The sequence below is a fragment of the Sturnus vulgaris genome, chromosome 1, assembly GCF_052056855.1.
Source record: "Sturnus vulgaris isolate bStuVul1 chromosome 1, bStuVul1.hap1, whole genome shotgun sequence".
In the NCBI taxonomy this organism is placed as follows: domain Eukaryota; kingdom Metazoa; phylum Chordata; class Aves; order Passeriformes; family Sturnidae; genus Sturnus; species Sturnus vulgaris.
The window spans coordinates 23,046,975-23,063,952 of NC_142243.1; the positions used below are offsets into that span (position 1 = coordinate 23,046,975).

At 35.3% G+C, this 16,978-nt stretch overlaps 1 protein-coding gene across 5 annotated transcripts in view; it reads left to right on the forward strand.

The window, feature by feature from the left end:
* AKAP9 (A-kinase anchoring protein 9) overlaps window positions 1–16,978 on the forward strand; it is a 106,197-nt gene that overhangs the window by 60,956 nt on the left and 28,263 nt on the right. For 4 of the 5 annotated variants that reach the window (XM_014875604.2, XM_014875606.2, XM_014875607.2 and 1 more), the window contains 5 exons: window positions 6,411–6,622; window positions 10,923–11,085; window positions 13,852–14,064; window positions 15,273–15,311; window positions 16,505–16,737. In XM_014875604.2, coding sequence (XP_014731090.2) covers window positions 6,411–6,622; window positions 10,923–11,085; window positions 13,852–14,064; window positions 15,273–15,311; window positions 16,505–16,737 — 860 coding nt within the window. The remainder of the gene's footprint in view (window positions 1–6,410; window positions 6,623–10,922; window positions 11,086–13,851; window positions 14,065–15,272; window positions 15,312–16,504; window positions 16,738–16,978) is intronic. The other variant, XM_014875605.2, reaches the window with a different exon arrangement.

Below are 16,978 nucleotides of genomic sequence, written 5' to 3' on the forward strand. Positions count from 1 at the left end.
GCCCTATACCAGTTACAGCTCACATCTAGGGTCCTGTTGCAAAGCCTGCAACAGAATAGGAAAGTGAGAAGTCAAGAAAAAAAGAAGTTTCTGTTGATGGAGGCAAAGAGAATGAAACATAGTTCCATGGCATCTTGCAGCACTTACACCCTCCGGTGTATTTATAGGAAATGGGAACTAGTGTCGAGGGCTGTATCTCCACCAGTGCACTAAAAGTACAGAGGTATGTGGCTGGTCACAGAGGGCATCTGGCAGGGGACAAGCTTGTATATGTGTACTTGTGGACTTCATGAGCTTCCTAAAGAATTCTTTGCATGCAAATCCCATTTTGGTTGCAGTTCCAAGAACTTCTCAACTGCCAGTACTTGCCCATCAGCTGTTTCCAGAAGTTGGCTAATTGGCACAAGACTGAAGGAGTCTAGCTATAACATTTTGATGTTATAGTTAGTTGCATACCAGTGTCAAAGAACTCTACTGGGCTCTGTTTATTTTCTTGTGACTGCACTAGGATAGTGTCTGTCCATTTCTCTTTTGAGCATGGGTAGGTGCTCAGTTGTATTGCCATTTAGGTACCATTAAGAACATGCACATGCATCCTGGATCTTGTGGAGAGCTAATGAACAGTAGCTTAGTTCAGGCTCAGACACGTTATACATCTGGATTTGACTGGAATTTTAACTACTAGGAATGAGAAAAATAAGTAAAATACTGCATTTCAGTATTAACAAAGTGCCTATTACAGGTTAATAATACAACTGGTGAATGAAGGTGAACTTTACCTCTTTCTTTCAAAATGTAGATTATTGCATATTACTGATTCTCTCTGGCCTTAAATATAGGTCACATTAAGCCTTGGGGCAAGTTGAGAAAGGTTGTATGAATTTGTGGAGATGTCTTCTTCAGTTGATCATTCAAAAGATTATGTGCAATGAAATGTATAAAGTTGTAGTCTAAAAATTTCTGAAGTTTTTAAGTTAAGAGCATTTTTATTCTTGTACTGCTGTTTCATTTTTTTAAAAGTAACTTTTGTTTTCTATACATTTCACTGTATTTAGTTGTGGGAAAAATTACCTTTTGAAACTTCAGGCTTTTGTGGCTTTGCCTTTTTCCTCATAGAGCTGATTGGATAACTAAGCTTCTGACCTTATTTTTTGATGCAATCCCTTTTTGCCTGCTCCTGCACATGATTGTTTACACTTGTATGTGTCACTAATTATTGTCATTAACAAACTTTTATCTGAATTACTTGCATTACATATATGTTGCAAGAAGTTTCAAAGTATCTTTATTTGTCATTTTGACTTATCCCTGGCTTTCATAATGCTGCTGCCTAAACACACAACATGCCCTGTGATTGGAATGATTTGCCCATTTCTTGTGAAGTCTTCTGATGAAATAGGGCTCTCTTCAGGTAGAAAAAAGCTCTATTCCATTCTGCTTGTGACGAGGTTTGACTGTTTCAACTTATGTCTGCTATTAGTGTATTTTGAAAAAGTATGTAAGGTTTCACTATCCTGTAAGAAAGCAGGTTCTGTTCTTGTAATGCCCCCAGCTGGGACAGAGCAGCATTCGAGCTGCCCACCTACCAGTTCATTTATTCCAGTATCCTTTTTGATGTTTCCTTAAATTCAGAAATAACAATGAAGGAAGGAGTAACCAAAGGAAAACGTCAAAATTAAAGAAGAGCTAAACTTACAGTAGCTATAATGGCTGAATGTATGGTTTGTAATGTATCTCCGGAGCAATATTCACAGTTCTTTTTTTCTCCCAAAATGATACTGCAGCATCCTTTCTGCCACTGGGGTCATGCAGCCATAGTAATAGTTGTATTGTTTCATCAGCTAAATTATTTGATCTTTCTTCAAATGGAATTAGATGACCAGTTCTGTTAATGTTTTCAGCAATGGGACTCTTGTTATTCATTTTCTATACTAACACTAAATGGCTTGGGAGGACAAATTTTTCCCCATTATTTTATGGAAGTAAGAAATGTGTAGACACTGTTGTTTTGGGTTTTTTTAAACTGTACATGTTATTGTATTTTCTAGTACGGGGCCAAACAGATCTTCCTTTTTTTATTAGTTAGGAAATCTGTGGGAATAAATTTATACCAATAAAAATCTAATAATAAAGTAGTAAGATCATGTCTTTATTGAAGTGAATTCTCTCTGACCTTCTGAACATAATCCATATGTATTTATAAGCAAAACTCAGCTTATTGTTTATGCTGAGTTTCAGCATTTTTAAAAGCTGAATTGTTGAGGTCATATCTTTATAACCACACCTGATTTATGGAGCGCATTTATAGAGGGACATTGACTAGATTATCTGCAAGCACAGGATTTTATTTCTAGAAGAGTGATTAAAGTTCAAATTTCAGTCATAAAACATCATTGGAAGTGAATGACCATTTGTGCACAGTAATTTGGTGAGTTTACTTGGTTAGAGGGACTGCAGTAATGCAGGTAGCTCTGGAGAAGCCTGCGAGGTTATGGCATTCTTCAAATACAAAACTCTCTTGCCTACCTTCTGTGCTCCTTATTTCTGACCAGTGTACCAGGGAAAAAGGTAGTAAATAGCTAAACACTGCACTGCCACAAGACTGATTTTTGGTTTTCAATTTGTAACCCCTGAGCTTAATTCCAAAGTGGAATCTCAGGAGTAAACTGAGATACTGTCTCTACATGATGCAAAATATGTATTGCTTCATAGCGGTCAGTTGGCAGCTCATTAACAACTTCCGTATATGAAACTTGAGAGCAAGCACTGTATAATTAAGCACTTTTCTTAAGATTTAGTGGACCATGACATCTGATGTGCTGAACTACATGCTCCATGACAAAGGAAAGAATATAAACCTTTGTTTCTTTGCTTGATATTTTTTTTCATTACAAGGAGAGAGTTTACACAAAGAGATGATAGTTTTACTTGAATTGGTTACATTCTATTTATTATTTTGTATTGACTGGAAAAAAAAAGACAGGACAAGGAATTTGAATTGGTTCTGTTAGGATTTGAGACTGAACAGCCATATAAGGATGAACAAAATGGGGATTAGACATTAAGCTGCCAGGGGTGATTAATGAGACTGGACAGTGTTTCTGTTTCTTGTTTCCACCACTGAAAATTGTGTGGAAGGATGCTGTACTAAGCTACTGTGTACTAAGACCATTTTGAGGGGAAAAAGATACAGACTTCTACTGTGCAGTTAGGAAGACATTTAACATAAACTTGTTTTCTTAAATTCCACTTTGTTGAAATCATAATATGGTTGTCTTCGTGTATCATTTGGGTTGCGAACCTCATTTTATAAACAGAATTATTACAAGTTTTTTGTCCATTTGATACTTTTGGGAGTTTTTGTTATCTTTGAGACTACTAAAGTTTCCATGTGCCAAATTATACTTTCGGTGACAGCTCACTTTTTCCTCTTTTTTTATAGTTATGGTTCAGGCAAATTATGATGTTTTCTTTTGAGATATTTCATATAACAAAATGATGTTTTGATGTTGATTTATTTTGTATTTATCGAGGAGAAATGAAAACTAATTACAAAAGAATTGCCATAAACAAAACAGGCCTTTTAAGTCTTGTTATGAGTTCGTGGAGGCCCAATGGCACTGTTCTGGTCACTGACAAGAAGAAATAATAATATTAGTGATGTTATTAATGTAAAAGACATATTCCGAACCTGGCTTTTAAAAATTATGTTCTTAGCTGCCATCAATGTTTTTAAGTTTTTCTTCAGAAGTTTTCAGACAGGTAGTTCAGATTATTTTGCAACCAACTGCACATTTCTCCAGTCATTTTATATAATCTTTATTTTTGAATTTTACATGCAATCATCGTTGCACAATTCAGATGTACTTCTCAAACAAATAATTTACTGAAATAGAAGGGTGACAGGACATAAATTATGGGTTAAACCTGAGAAGGAAAACAGGAACATTACCTAGATTATTTGAACTCCATCAGGAAAGAATTAGATTGTGCAATAACTAATATGTCATTGTTTTATCTTATTTATAGCTGTGCTACTGTACTGTGGGCTTTTATTTTGTGAGATCTCTGAAGCTAAGCAGGGTCTTACCTGGTCAGTTCTTAAGATGGGTGGCCTCCAAAGAGCATCAGGTGCTGCAGTAAGTGTGTTGGTGGCTCAGTAGGGAATATATTTTTCTTCAACTCAGTCTTTAACCAATACTTTGGTACAGCATTTGGAAATACTTATGCTGCTCGATGTCCATCTCAAATGAAGGTCCTTTCTACTCTGAGGATATTAAAGCTTCTGCATCACTATTGATATTTTGAAAGACCCAAACCCAGCCCAAATTTGGGTGGTAAGACGTCAAAATGCTATTGAATGAAAAAAGTGAAATTGTTAATTTTGCAGCCTTCCTTGTACTGCAGGGGGATGGAATATTAGGATGTTGTGGAAAAGCTTCTGTGGTCTATAAACCCACTGCAAATATTTCATGTGCTGGCAGAAAATGACTGCTAGCCACCGCTAGGGTGATTCCACTACAGGAGTTTATGACTGCAGTTCCAAAGTGCAGTACTCAAAAGTGCTTTGAAATCCTGTGTAGATGAAAGGTGCCATGTGAATGTATCTTCTATTCATCTGGTTATTTGTTCTATTCATGCATATAGTGTGCTTCTGTTTTTCCCCTTTGGAGTGTGAAAACAGTTTGTAACATTATACCCCATATATCTAAAAGGAGATATGAAACAGTAATAATACAACTAGAAGAAAAAAATTACTAAATGCATCTGCATTTGGAAAATCTTAGCAATTTTAAGAGAAAAGTAAACCAAGTGAAACCTTCCTTAAATAAAAATGCTGTAGATTACTTTGTTGTGTATGGGTCATACATATGGCTGCAGGTATTATTGTCAGAATACTTGCAGGTAGGAATGTGTGTTAAGTACACCAGGTGGTTAATCATGTTGCAGCTTGTTACAAAAAAGTTTAAAACAAACCTCAAAAATAGAATCTGACTTGCTTGATAGGTTCAAACAACATCAACAAGAGTGCTCATATTATTATTTGCCTACTTGGTTAGGAGGCAAAAACAACAAGGCCTAACTACGTTTTTAAAGGCAATTTGTGAGATTGACCTGTTGTAATTTCAGTTCAATTTGTGTCGCTAAACAAACTGTTCTAGTTCAGCAGTCACAATTCGTGGAGTAACCAGGAAGTGGAATTCAAAGATAACCCAGAATTGCAACTTCATTGCTTCACAGACATTGACTGTTCTTAATTCGTTTAGTCATACTGCTGTTCCTGAAAAAGAAGGTGTTTTTGAGAAAATCCTAAGTAAAACCATCTAATTTTTAAAAACTTTAAATATATTCCATTAATATACTTCATTTAAATAAATCGTCATTTTTAAAAACTCTCCACAGTTGCGTATATTTCTGACATTTCAAATCTGTCAGTCTAAGGACATAACACTTCTTTATTTTTAAAAGACTGTATCAACTGTCATGATATACCTACTGTATTGTTCTTTCATATCAAATATGTGATTTTTAAACATCTCAAGACTTAGCTTTCACTTACTTGTATTGCTTAAATACAGCCTCGAATTCTAAATATGGCAAATTTGCTGTCTTCTAGATTAATTCCTATCAGCCTAATAGCATAGACAAACCTTGTGGGTCTGGCTTTTCAGAAAGAATGGATAATGTCCTTAAATGGAACCAGACCTCAGGAAGATGGAGAAGCAGGCAGGTGCCAGGTGGCCCAGCAGCAGGAACAGTTGCAATCCTGCTGCATGTACTTCATTTATTCAAGTTTTAGTAAAATTTGTTCATTTTAGTAAATTTTCAGTCCACTAATAACCATGCTGAATATTGTTGTTCTGTATTCCAGTCTTTTTGTCCTACGAAGCTGTCTGAATTGCATGCATGCCTTTCCTTTTACTCACTTGAGTTTGATTCACTGACTTGAACAGTTTTGTGTTAATGCATAGTAACATAATTGGGTGTTGGTAAAACGGGGACTCGACAGTCTGGTTTTGGTTTTGTTTGGGGTTTTTAAAGTGATTTGTATTTTAAAGACAATCTTGCAAGTATTAGTGCAAGCTATTCTAAGTTATAAGGTTTACTGGTCTTAACAAAAGTTCAAAAGATGAGCATCAGAGCCCCTAAGCATACTGAAAGTATGTCTAGAATATTTTCTGTTAATATCTCCTTTTCTCTTGCACTTCTGCTTCTTTTTAATTAACACATTGTTTATCTTGTTTGTGTGAGTTTTAGTATGCAGTATTTCCCTTTCTGTTTTTGTGACCAAGACGAATATTTTAATCATTTTTGGACTTGTCTTTCTTATTGTAACTCAGTTGCACAGTTTTTCGTATTTGCAGTTGCTAAGAGTCTGTGTGAAAAGGTAACTATTTTTTTTTCCTCAGAATCCTGTTCCTTATATCGTGGTAGTAGTATGGGAGATGATGATATTAACATGTGGTCAGGAGCAGCAGGTGAAGGACTGCTGAGCCAACATCTTGCAGAAAGTGGGATGGAAATAGATCCTGAAAATGAAGAGCTCATTCTGAATATTAGTTCTCGACTGCAAGCGGCTGTTGAAAAGCTTCTGGAAGCTATCAATGAAACTTCAAATCAGGTGGGGAGATTTAATAGAGATGCACTTCAAATTTTGTGTCTCAATTGGGATTTTTTATTTTTCTTGTGATTGTATTTTCATACACCTAAACCCCATAGATTCATTTTGACAGCTGTAACAATGCTTCAGGTGCCTCCACCCAAAAAAGACTGCTCCAGCACGACTTTATTGATGAATATACTTTCCTTCTAGAAATCTGCCTTGGTCTGCAGAGGAATTTGGGCATTCTTACCAATCCAGGGCAGTCTTTCATTTCTCATACGGATCATCTGTATTCTTCTACAAGCAAGAGATGAGACAGGAGGTGTCAGAGCACATAGGGCTTGTGAAGAAGGAGGATTAAGGGGAACTGTGTCTAGTTCTCTTGACAAACACTTTAGTCAATTGATTGGCCAAAAAGGTGGAGCTCTCTTGCTGTCTCTTCCAACTATGATTTAAATGGGCAGTGAAGCACATATCCACCTTGCTATCAGAAAAGGTGTCTGCACTCCTTTGAGTGAGGTATGTGATTCAGGAATAGTATCAAAATAAGAGGCAGTTTGCTATCGGAGTACTTTGTGTGCTGGGATGTTAGCTGCTGTCTGAAGTACTTCCTTGTTAACTGAAATAGGAACTATATACCTAGATCAGTTCAAATCACACTGCTTTTATCATGTGCTTTACTTTTAGGTTGTGAACATGGTAATTTGAAGGTGTCTAAGTATTTTCCTTTATAGTTTTGTAGCTGAGACTTTGCCAATACCAGCAACAGAGTTAAACACATACAGACACTTTTTCTTCATTAATATCTATTATACAAAGATGGATTTATCCCTGATGATCATATACGTTTGGCTTTTCTTTCCTTCTTAAGTTATTAAAAAATCTCTCTGTTTACACATTTTCCCAAAGTATAAATATTGACACTTCTCTGGCTGTTCTGTAGTGGGGCTTTACAAGCATTCGAGCTTGTCTGCTTTGCTAAATCTGCTTATTGGATTATACAGTTCTTGTATATATACCACAGATATATAGGTGACTTGAAAATTATTTTTAAGTATTCAGAAACTGAATCCTTTACCTTTTTCCTAGTCTGCAATATTTTATAATCTAAAACTGGTTACAGGCAGAAAAGATTTTAATTTTAACCTTTCCTCTGATCAGATGTGTTTTGCGTACAGACATGTACCCTTTTCTTCAAATAAACTTGAAAGAGTCAGAGAAAACCTGGCAAAATCTTCAAAGTATCTGTGTGAGACCTGTCTGAACACACACTTTCAGACCTGAAATGCAGTTTGAAGCTTGAGGCAAGGCCTATTGTGGGTGTATTAATTCAAATTCCACCTGTTGGTGTTATGTATTGGTAAATAAACTGGGCCACTCCCCTGAACTCTTTCAGTTGGGAGATACTAGCAGGAAGCCTTTAAACTAGCAGAGTTTGAGAAAGTTCTTCCTGTTGAATTAACTCCAGCAACAAGGATGAATGCAAATAATGATTTGCGTGTATTTTTCTTTCATTTGCTGTAGTGGAGTTGGAAAATTTTTAGTTTCAGTTTTGTTAGCTTGCTTGTCTGCTGCAGCATTCCTGTGCAGGCAGAAGATTCTGCTTCCTTGCCTTGGAAATTACCTGCCTGTTGCTGTTGGATTATTTCTGTTGCTTTTTCATGTGATACTTCTCTAAGAAGGATTTTTTTAGGAGCGAGCATATGAAGTCTTCCTGTACCTCTTTGTTTGGGATTAATCCACCTCGAATTACTCAGCTTGAAAAGTGATCTGAGGCTTCCTACTGATTCTGAGTAGGTTTGTCACCCACTGTGCTGGTATGTGTCTTCAGACTGTTAAACACACGTGTTCTCTTAGAAATTCCTGAGAGAAATTTCTAAAGCCAGCCTAGCTAGTGCAAAATACCCACGGGACAGTTGAGAAGACAACGAGAGCAATATTTTTTGGAATGGATTCTTACCGCACCTACTGGGCATCTAATCTGTTTAGTGGCTTGTGGACTGAAGGCCAAGAAGAAAATTCATATGAGGTTGAATCTCGTGTGCCTTTACCATATCCTTTTCCTTTCACCGAACACTTGGATGAGAATAATTCTGTAGTTGTAAATACTTCAATTTTTCACTTCAGCCACAAAAAAAATGGGCACATTTTAAAAGTTGTCTCTAAAATCTCCTTGCCTACACCTCCCTATTCAGTAAGTATACAAGTTTTTAAAAGAAATTACGCTTAAATAGAAGAGAATGCAGTGAAAAATTATATAAACTTGTCTCTGTTGTTAAAATTGTACTGCTGTCAGGTATTTTTCCTAGTCAGTTTTCAGTGGGCACTGAAACAGCCTTAATGATACAATTCTCTGGTCATTTCTTGCACAAAAAATTTATCAGACACAGAAATATGTTGAATTCCAGATGTTTGAGATCTCCTTTTAAAGCACTTCAGTGTTAGTTATTGCATTTCATTTTTCTCACTGAGAATAATTCACAGTGGGGGAGAGACTGCAGTCAAAGTTGTTCTCTTTTAGCTTTGGTGCACTCACTAGTAACAGCAACTAGCACAAGCTTGGCAGCTCGCTTGCAGTGATCCCGTGGAGAAATTGTTGATCCTAAAAAATGTTTGTGTTTGTACTTCTATTTGGTTTTGTGATATTTTTAATAATACTTTGAGTTGTTATTACTGAAAAAAGCTGGAGAAAAATTTTTATTCTGAGTTTTAACTGGCATATTTAATGCATTTCAGGAAGCCATTTTTACAGTTGGCTGTGTACAGTAAATCTGTCATATATTTCCCTTTTATCTGAAGTGGGTCTTCCATTAAGCACTTGAAAATAAAAGGATAAAGTAAGGGTGCTCTGTGATTTTTCAAAATATCTAAACCAGGTCAGATAGTTGCAGTATTTTGACCTTTCAAAGATGGTCACAATAAATAATTAGCATGTACATGTTAATGATGCCCATCTGAAAAGGAATGCTGTAGAAAAGAAATTACTTAAATTCAATGTATTATAAAAGAGAATGTATTGATTATTCAGATTTTCTTTTTAAAGTGTAAGTGGATAATTTTGTGTGCACTGTTCTGTTTAATGTTACTTAACCCATTTTTCTGAGCTTTTGAAGCAAATTCCTTATATTCATGATCTTAGTGGGACTTAGTGAGAAAGCTTATGTATTTTAAGAAATCAAGAGACAGAATAATTTCTAGAAATTCTGTAGACATTACTATCTTTCAAATATCTACCAATAACCAGAATATTAAAAAGTTAAAAAAAAACAAAAACAAAAAAAACAGAGGAGCATAAAATATGTTATTTCATTTTCTGACATCTATTGTTCTTATTCAAAAGAAATTGTCTTATTTTGAATACAAGCCACACAAAAACTCATGCAGAGTTCAGGTCTAACAATTAGTGTTTGTGTCCCTCAGAGAGATGGCTGTAGACAATAAATGTTAATAGTTGAGAAGTAAAGATTTTGGTAATTGATTTCAGTTTGATGTTATCTTAGATGGACATTTTGTGTAATCAAAACTTCTAACCATGTTTAATCTTTATGCATTATTTTACTTTGGTAATTCTAATTTTAATTAATTTTGAAATTATCATTTTGGACACATCTAAAGTGTAAATATTTCGTGTAATAAGTGTATAAGTGTAAATATGCAATTTTATGTGACATGGTTTTCCAATACTTCAGGATAGTGGCACAGTGAAACTGTGCTGCATCTGTGTCAGTACATGTTAAATATTAACCCACCAGACAAGTGGAGAAGAATAAAAAAATCTTAGTAATTCTGCTAGGTTGACACTCTTGGAAGAAACACTGCTTTACTTCCTTGTTGATTGAAATGTGCAGTACTCTGAAAATTCACATTTTCCTCGTGTTCTCATCAATCTTCATGTTAAGGAGAAAAAGAGGTGAAGCACCATTTCAGTCAATTTATAATAAGGCTTCTGCCAGTTTTACACAGTGTTTTTTAGCCATTCTGAGTGTACAGTGGGTGATAGCTTACTCATATTTAGTGCAAAACTCGTGTAAACAAAGGTGAATCTAGTGTAAACTCATAAATCAGGAATTACCGGAACAAAGACACGGATTTAGCCAGGTGGCTCATGGAGTTCACTCTACAGACAAAGTGTGTTTGCTTAGACTTTTATAAGTCAGTCTTCGACTTGTACTTTGCAAATGAGTGTTCAATAAAGATTTTATCAAATATCTAGTGAAGTTATGTGAGGCTTCCCATCACACTGTAAAGCAACTGTAAATTAAATAGAAATGATAGAATAGGTATTTATCTAATTTCTATAATTTTTTTCCTGTGATAGCTTGAACATGCTAAAATTACTCAGACAGAGCTCATGCGAGAGTCCTTCAAGAAGCAGCAAGAGGCCACAGAATTTATCAGGTATCAGGAAGAGCTACAAGAACGTCTCAATGAGGAAACCAAAGCCAGAGAGCAATTGGCTTTGGAGCTTAGTAAAGCTGAAGGTGAGTAGCTTTTTTGATTAGTTGTTGGACTTTGCACCTACTTACTTATTAATTGGGGAAAGAAATTGCAAATCTGATCAATTCCTTTGCAGATTTTAGAATGCTATCAGCCTTCTGGATAGTTGTGGACATTATGACCTCTGTAGGTCCCTACCAACATCAGCCACACTTTGATTCTGTTTTCTAATTTTGACTCACTTATCTGAAAGTATACATGACAATATTAATAGGTTGTGTATGTATTTGGATCCTCAAAATGAATTTATTTCATTGTAATATAACATGTTTGTTTGTGCAGACAAGCTTAAATTTTAACAACTTAAAATCATAAATAGTTGAGGCTGGAAGGCACCTCTGGAGATATCAGTTATTCCCACCACTTGCTCAAAGCAAGATCAGGTAGGGCTGCTTGTCTAGGACCATATTCAGTCAGGTTTTGAGTGTCCATAGCCTCTCTGAATTGCTGTTCCAGTGTTCCACCAGTGTCAATGAGGGGAAAGGAAAAAAACTTATTTTCATATGCTGAAGTGCAGTTTCCCATATTTCAGTTTGTGCCTGCTGCCTCTTGACTTTGACTCAGAATATTTAATCTGAATGTGATTGTATGGTGGTGCTGTGTTTCAGTTTGCACTTTTATTGGTGTATTTGCAACTGTATGAAGGAAGCAGTTAAAAATTGTAGGGTCATACAACAGGGGAAATCTATATTCTGACATCAGGAAAATATGCTCAAATCTGACAGACACTTCATTTGTTCTCTTGTTTTGGTAGCTCGGTGTTTTGTAGCCACCCAACATTTTTATCATTATCTCTGATTAGCATCTGGAAAAGATGCAAAAAGCACCTGCTCTATAGATAAGATCTCTGTAGTAGTAAGTAGAAAGATATTTTTGATGGTTTTGAAGCTAAACAGACATCTCTGTTTCAAAGTGGGAGCATAGGGTGAAGTTTGGTAGTCAAATTTTGCTCCTGGAGAATGCTCCCCTGCCAGGCTTCCTCTTCTTTTTACAGACAGATAATCCATCATGATTTCACATGCTATTAATAGCTGGGACACACATAAGCTGAAAAGCAGTGCAGGTTTCTAAGCCAGGTGTCTAAAATGTGGTGTGAGGGACAATTGGTGGCCTGTCAGTTGATACAGCACAAATGTTGTGTGTCAGCAACAGCAGTACTGGCTGCAACATTTCAGTAGATTTAGCAAAACAAGAAAGGATGAAAATTTATTTCAGAGGGAATAGATTAAAATCTGAAATAGGCATTACTACTTTTTTTTTTCAAGATTAAATTAAGAGTGAAAAAAAGATTATTTGGGAAAGAACACATCTTAACATGCAAAAATACAAAGAACTCTTCCACAAGATATAAATTATATATATGGCATAACCTAAGAATTTATATTCTGACACAGATGGTGTTACAAAATGTTTAATATTGAAGAATTTCAGAATACAGGCAGCTATATGTTGCTGCTTTCTTTGGAGGAAAATATTTTGTCATGATAGAAACTTTATTCACACATCTTCAATAATAAGTAAAAATGCCTAGTGTATTACAACAGAATGGCTGTGTTGATTTGGTTCATGAACAGTTCTAGAATATAAGAGACAGAATTAGATGTTAGCTTTATCCCTTCATAAATATATTGCACAGTTGTAAGTTAGGTGCATTTGATAATGCACTTTTAAATGACTGGCACCTTTTTTTGTTGGTGTTAGTTTAACAAAACAAAGGTGTCATAGAACTCTTTTTATTTGATTTCTACCCATTGAACTGAGTTGTGAGCATACTCTGACAAACTACATTCTTTTATCGAATTCCTTAGGTAGGTTTGCAGAACAATGTCTCACTTCATTATACATCTGATGGTACGCTGTCTTCTCTTGAGATTAAATGTGTCATTTTTGATCATTTCTTTTTTATCACAAAAACTGCTGCAGCTAAGACATTTTCAAACCTCTTGGGTTTTAGTGGTGTCAGATATGACTTATTGGATGTGATGGAAAAGCTAATGCAAATTTGTTCACTGAATTCTGACAATTTTCATTACATCTCAGAAAAAAAAACCAACCCTGGCAGAAATAAACACCACAATGTGTGGTGTTTAGCAGACTTCATAACTTTTTTGTGGGAGTGTGCATTCCATTTCACCTGGGAGCTCCCTCTCAACTTCAAATCTGTTAAGTGTTCATTGTGAACAGCATCTGATATGGTGAGAATAACCAATGGAGTTTGTATTGTCTCAAAGTTTTGGAATGTTACAAATTATGTTTCTCATTCAGTATTTTCTGTTTCAGTAACCAGTCCTATATGTCTGTGTTCTCTGTGAATTCAAATATGGAAAACAAAGATGGGTCTACATGGTTAACAAATGGAAATACCTTTAGTTTTTCTACATTCTCAGGATAGGGTAAAATCCATTTTAATACTGAGTCAAGACTAGATTTATAGTGATCTATACTGAAGTGATTTAAATTTCTTATTTGTCCTGTCTTTATTACATACATATTTTTCCTTGGCTTTGGAGTTCCTGTTTGCTCCAGGGGTTTTGTGCTGAGAGCTATATTTAAGACCTATATTTGGTGTTCTGGTATCTTTCCTGTAATTTTTTCATCATGCAAAGATAGCAAGGACAGGAGTAGAAACTGTCAAATGTTTAGCATCTAATATATATGTGCATGCATGTCAGAATACAATAGTGATTTGAATGAGAAAAAAATTGGTTTTGATTGTCTATTAAATCTGCCTCCAAATGGATGTTTTACAGGCCTCATTGATGGTTATGCAGATGAGAAAGCATTTCTGGAAAAACAACTCCAGGAAAAAATAGATGTAATTGACCATCTAGAGCAAGAGCTGCTGTGTACAGGTAACAAATTGCAGGAGTTAGAGGCTGAACAGCAGCAGGTCCGGGAAGAAAAGGAATTACTCTGCAGACAGAAGGATGCCATGAGAGCAGAGGCGGGGCCAGTAGAGCAGCGTATGTATTCATCTCGATCTTTCTATGACATTTGCTTATACTTCCAAATGAAATAATAACAATTCTTGGTGAAGGCTTCTCCCCACTGCCTTTGTGATCATGAATAAAAATGCAATAGGGCAAACTGTGGTATTTTCACACCTGCTGCCTAATGTTAGCATGATAACTTTTCTTGATTTTTAAACAAGAAATGATTGAATTTTTAGAAGTGTTGAGAAATTACAGTTGTTCTTTAAGCTAGAAAAAGCTTTATCTCCAAAAATCTGCTTTTATTTAGATTACCATTGGAGATGGAATAGCAACAATAGGTAAAAAGACAGTCTAAATACTTTCCAAAGACTTAAAGACAGACTAGGAAGCATACCTACCAGAACATGGTTGCACTACATGTGATGGCTGTATTTATTTTAGTCACAGAAGATAAACTTTTCTAATAAATTCCTCTTTCAGGGAAGAATAGCTCAACAGTTACATGATAAGGAAAACCTTTTATCTACCAGTAATGAAAACTTTCAGCCCTGATGGTGAAAATTTCAGATATATACCATGTCAATGTAATCTAACTAACTGCTTACTCAAAAAAAGCGTTTACCCTCATGAAGTAAATGTGTCTTTTAATTCTTCCTTAAACTAATAACTGAAATTAATATTTCATGGTGGAGAGAGGAAGAAAATTATTAGAACACTAGTGTTTTAAGCAGTACTGATCTTTCAAGTGTTGCAGTGCTTACATTTGAATTGCAGGATGAAGTTATTCTTTTATTTAATTTCTAGAAGTTTATTCCCATTTATAGTGTTGACATTTTTACAGATTGCACATCTTGTGTATTTGCAATTTCCTGCAATTTTCTGTAACAATGAAATTTTAAGAACAACCTACTGCTTCCTACTCTGTAATAAAAAAGATCCTTGTCTATGATTCCACTTTAGTTATTTTTATATGGTTTAGGCTTCTAAATATATTAAAGTTATTTTCATGTTTAAGAGCTGTAAGGATAAACAATTCTATAAATATGTGTAGGTACTTATATCATGCATACCAGAATAACTTGTCACATTCCCTAAGTTACCTCAACAACTTTGTCATTAAATGCCACATCTATCTTTGGCTTCATTTTCTCTTACATTGTTGCACCACAAGAAAACTATAGCTGGCATGTGAATTACTTTGCTTCTTTTTTTTGTTTTCTCTCTCTCTATTCTCCTAGGCCTAGTAGATGCTGCAATCGATGCAGCTTCCCAAGCAGGTGTGTTTGTATGTTGCATGGCCAATCTGTAACTGGGTGGAAGACTTACACGTACTGACATTGTTAATCAGGATTATTGGGCTTTTGGCTTACTGATGTTACTTGTAATTCTTACTGGCCTGCAGCTTTGATGTTGTATTTCATACTCACTTCTACATTTTGCTAACAGCATTTCTTATAATTTTTAAACATAATAAGCAAATTCATCAATAACCATCATCTTATTCACCTACGAATTACAGTTACTTAGATGGTATTTGAGAGATATTTTTGTAGTCTTTTATTTCTTTTTATTTCCAAATACAGCTGAGTCATTCACTGATAATTAAACATCTTATTATATTGGTATATAATGGTTACCTAGAAATGAGAATTGGTTAAATACGATGTAAGATGATGGTGCCTGAAGGATCTTTCTTCTCTAGTGAAAGTAAATTTTATTGTTTCTGTCTAAATATCAATCTTGTTTTTAAGATTCTCCAAAAGTAAGTGCACTTTGCCGTTTGGGTTTTACCTCAAGGGGTTTATACAGTTATTTAATAGGCACTTCAGTGGGCTGTGGCTTAAGAGTCTTAGAGTGGTTTGGGGCTTTCCTATGTATGTGCTTGCTGGCTTTTTCGTGATGACTCAAAATTGGGCATTCATGCAGTCACTGATTTTGCAAGCTCCAGTAGCAGGTCAGTAATTTTCCTCTCTGTCTGCCCTCGCTAAGTCTTTCAGTATTTCCCTCAAATTATTTAAATGTATCACATTAAATAATGAAATCTGGGAATGGATTGATTTTACTGGCAATGGGGATGAGAAGAGGGTTGGGTTTTCTGTGCATCACTGTTAATTCCTGTGCTGACTCTAGCTGTGGTTTGACCGCATGCGTTTTCTTTTCTTTTCAATTGTACAAAGGCCTTTTAATTGATATGAAACTTAAACAGGGAAGTGATTTGATGCAACTTCAGTAACAGTCCTTGGAAGGCTACCTAAAGGATAGTAATTTTAATACGAATTTGCTTCAGTCAGTATCATTATTATTTCTCAGAAGAAAATATATTTTCAAAAAAAGAAAAATAGTAAAAACCCAAGCCAGTTCACATCCTTCTGCAGATTACAGCATGGATACCTTGGGGAGTGGTTTTACTTCATAACATTGCATTCATAATATTCGTATCTAAAAGTAGTGATGCTTTTATTATACTCAGAATTACTGGAGGAAACAGAAAAGCTAATGAAGGAAAAAATTGAAGTACAACGTCAAGCTGAAAAAGAGTATGATGACCTTCAGAAGCAAGTTAAAGTCTTGGAAATAGACTTGGAAGAACAAGTCAATCGTTTCATAGAGCTAGAACAAGAGAAAAATGCAGAGCTAATGGACTTAAGACAGCAAAACCAGGCCTTGGAGAAGCAACTGGAGAAAACAAGAAAATTTCTAGATGTAAGTATGGTAAAAGGCAGATACCATGAAGGTGGGTAGCATTGCCACTGAAGTTTGCTTCAGGGAGAAATGCTAATTTTTTTCAGATTTTGAGCAAACTTAGGTGCATGATAGCAAACGTAGGCAGTGTTGTAGGTTGCAACCCAAGAATTCAATAACATTTAAAAGTTGAAAATTAATTGGAAGTGCTTACTTAAGACAGCTCTGTATTTCAAGCAGTTTATAGTTCTTTTTTTTCTGA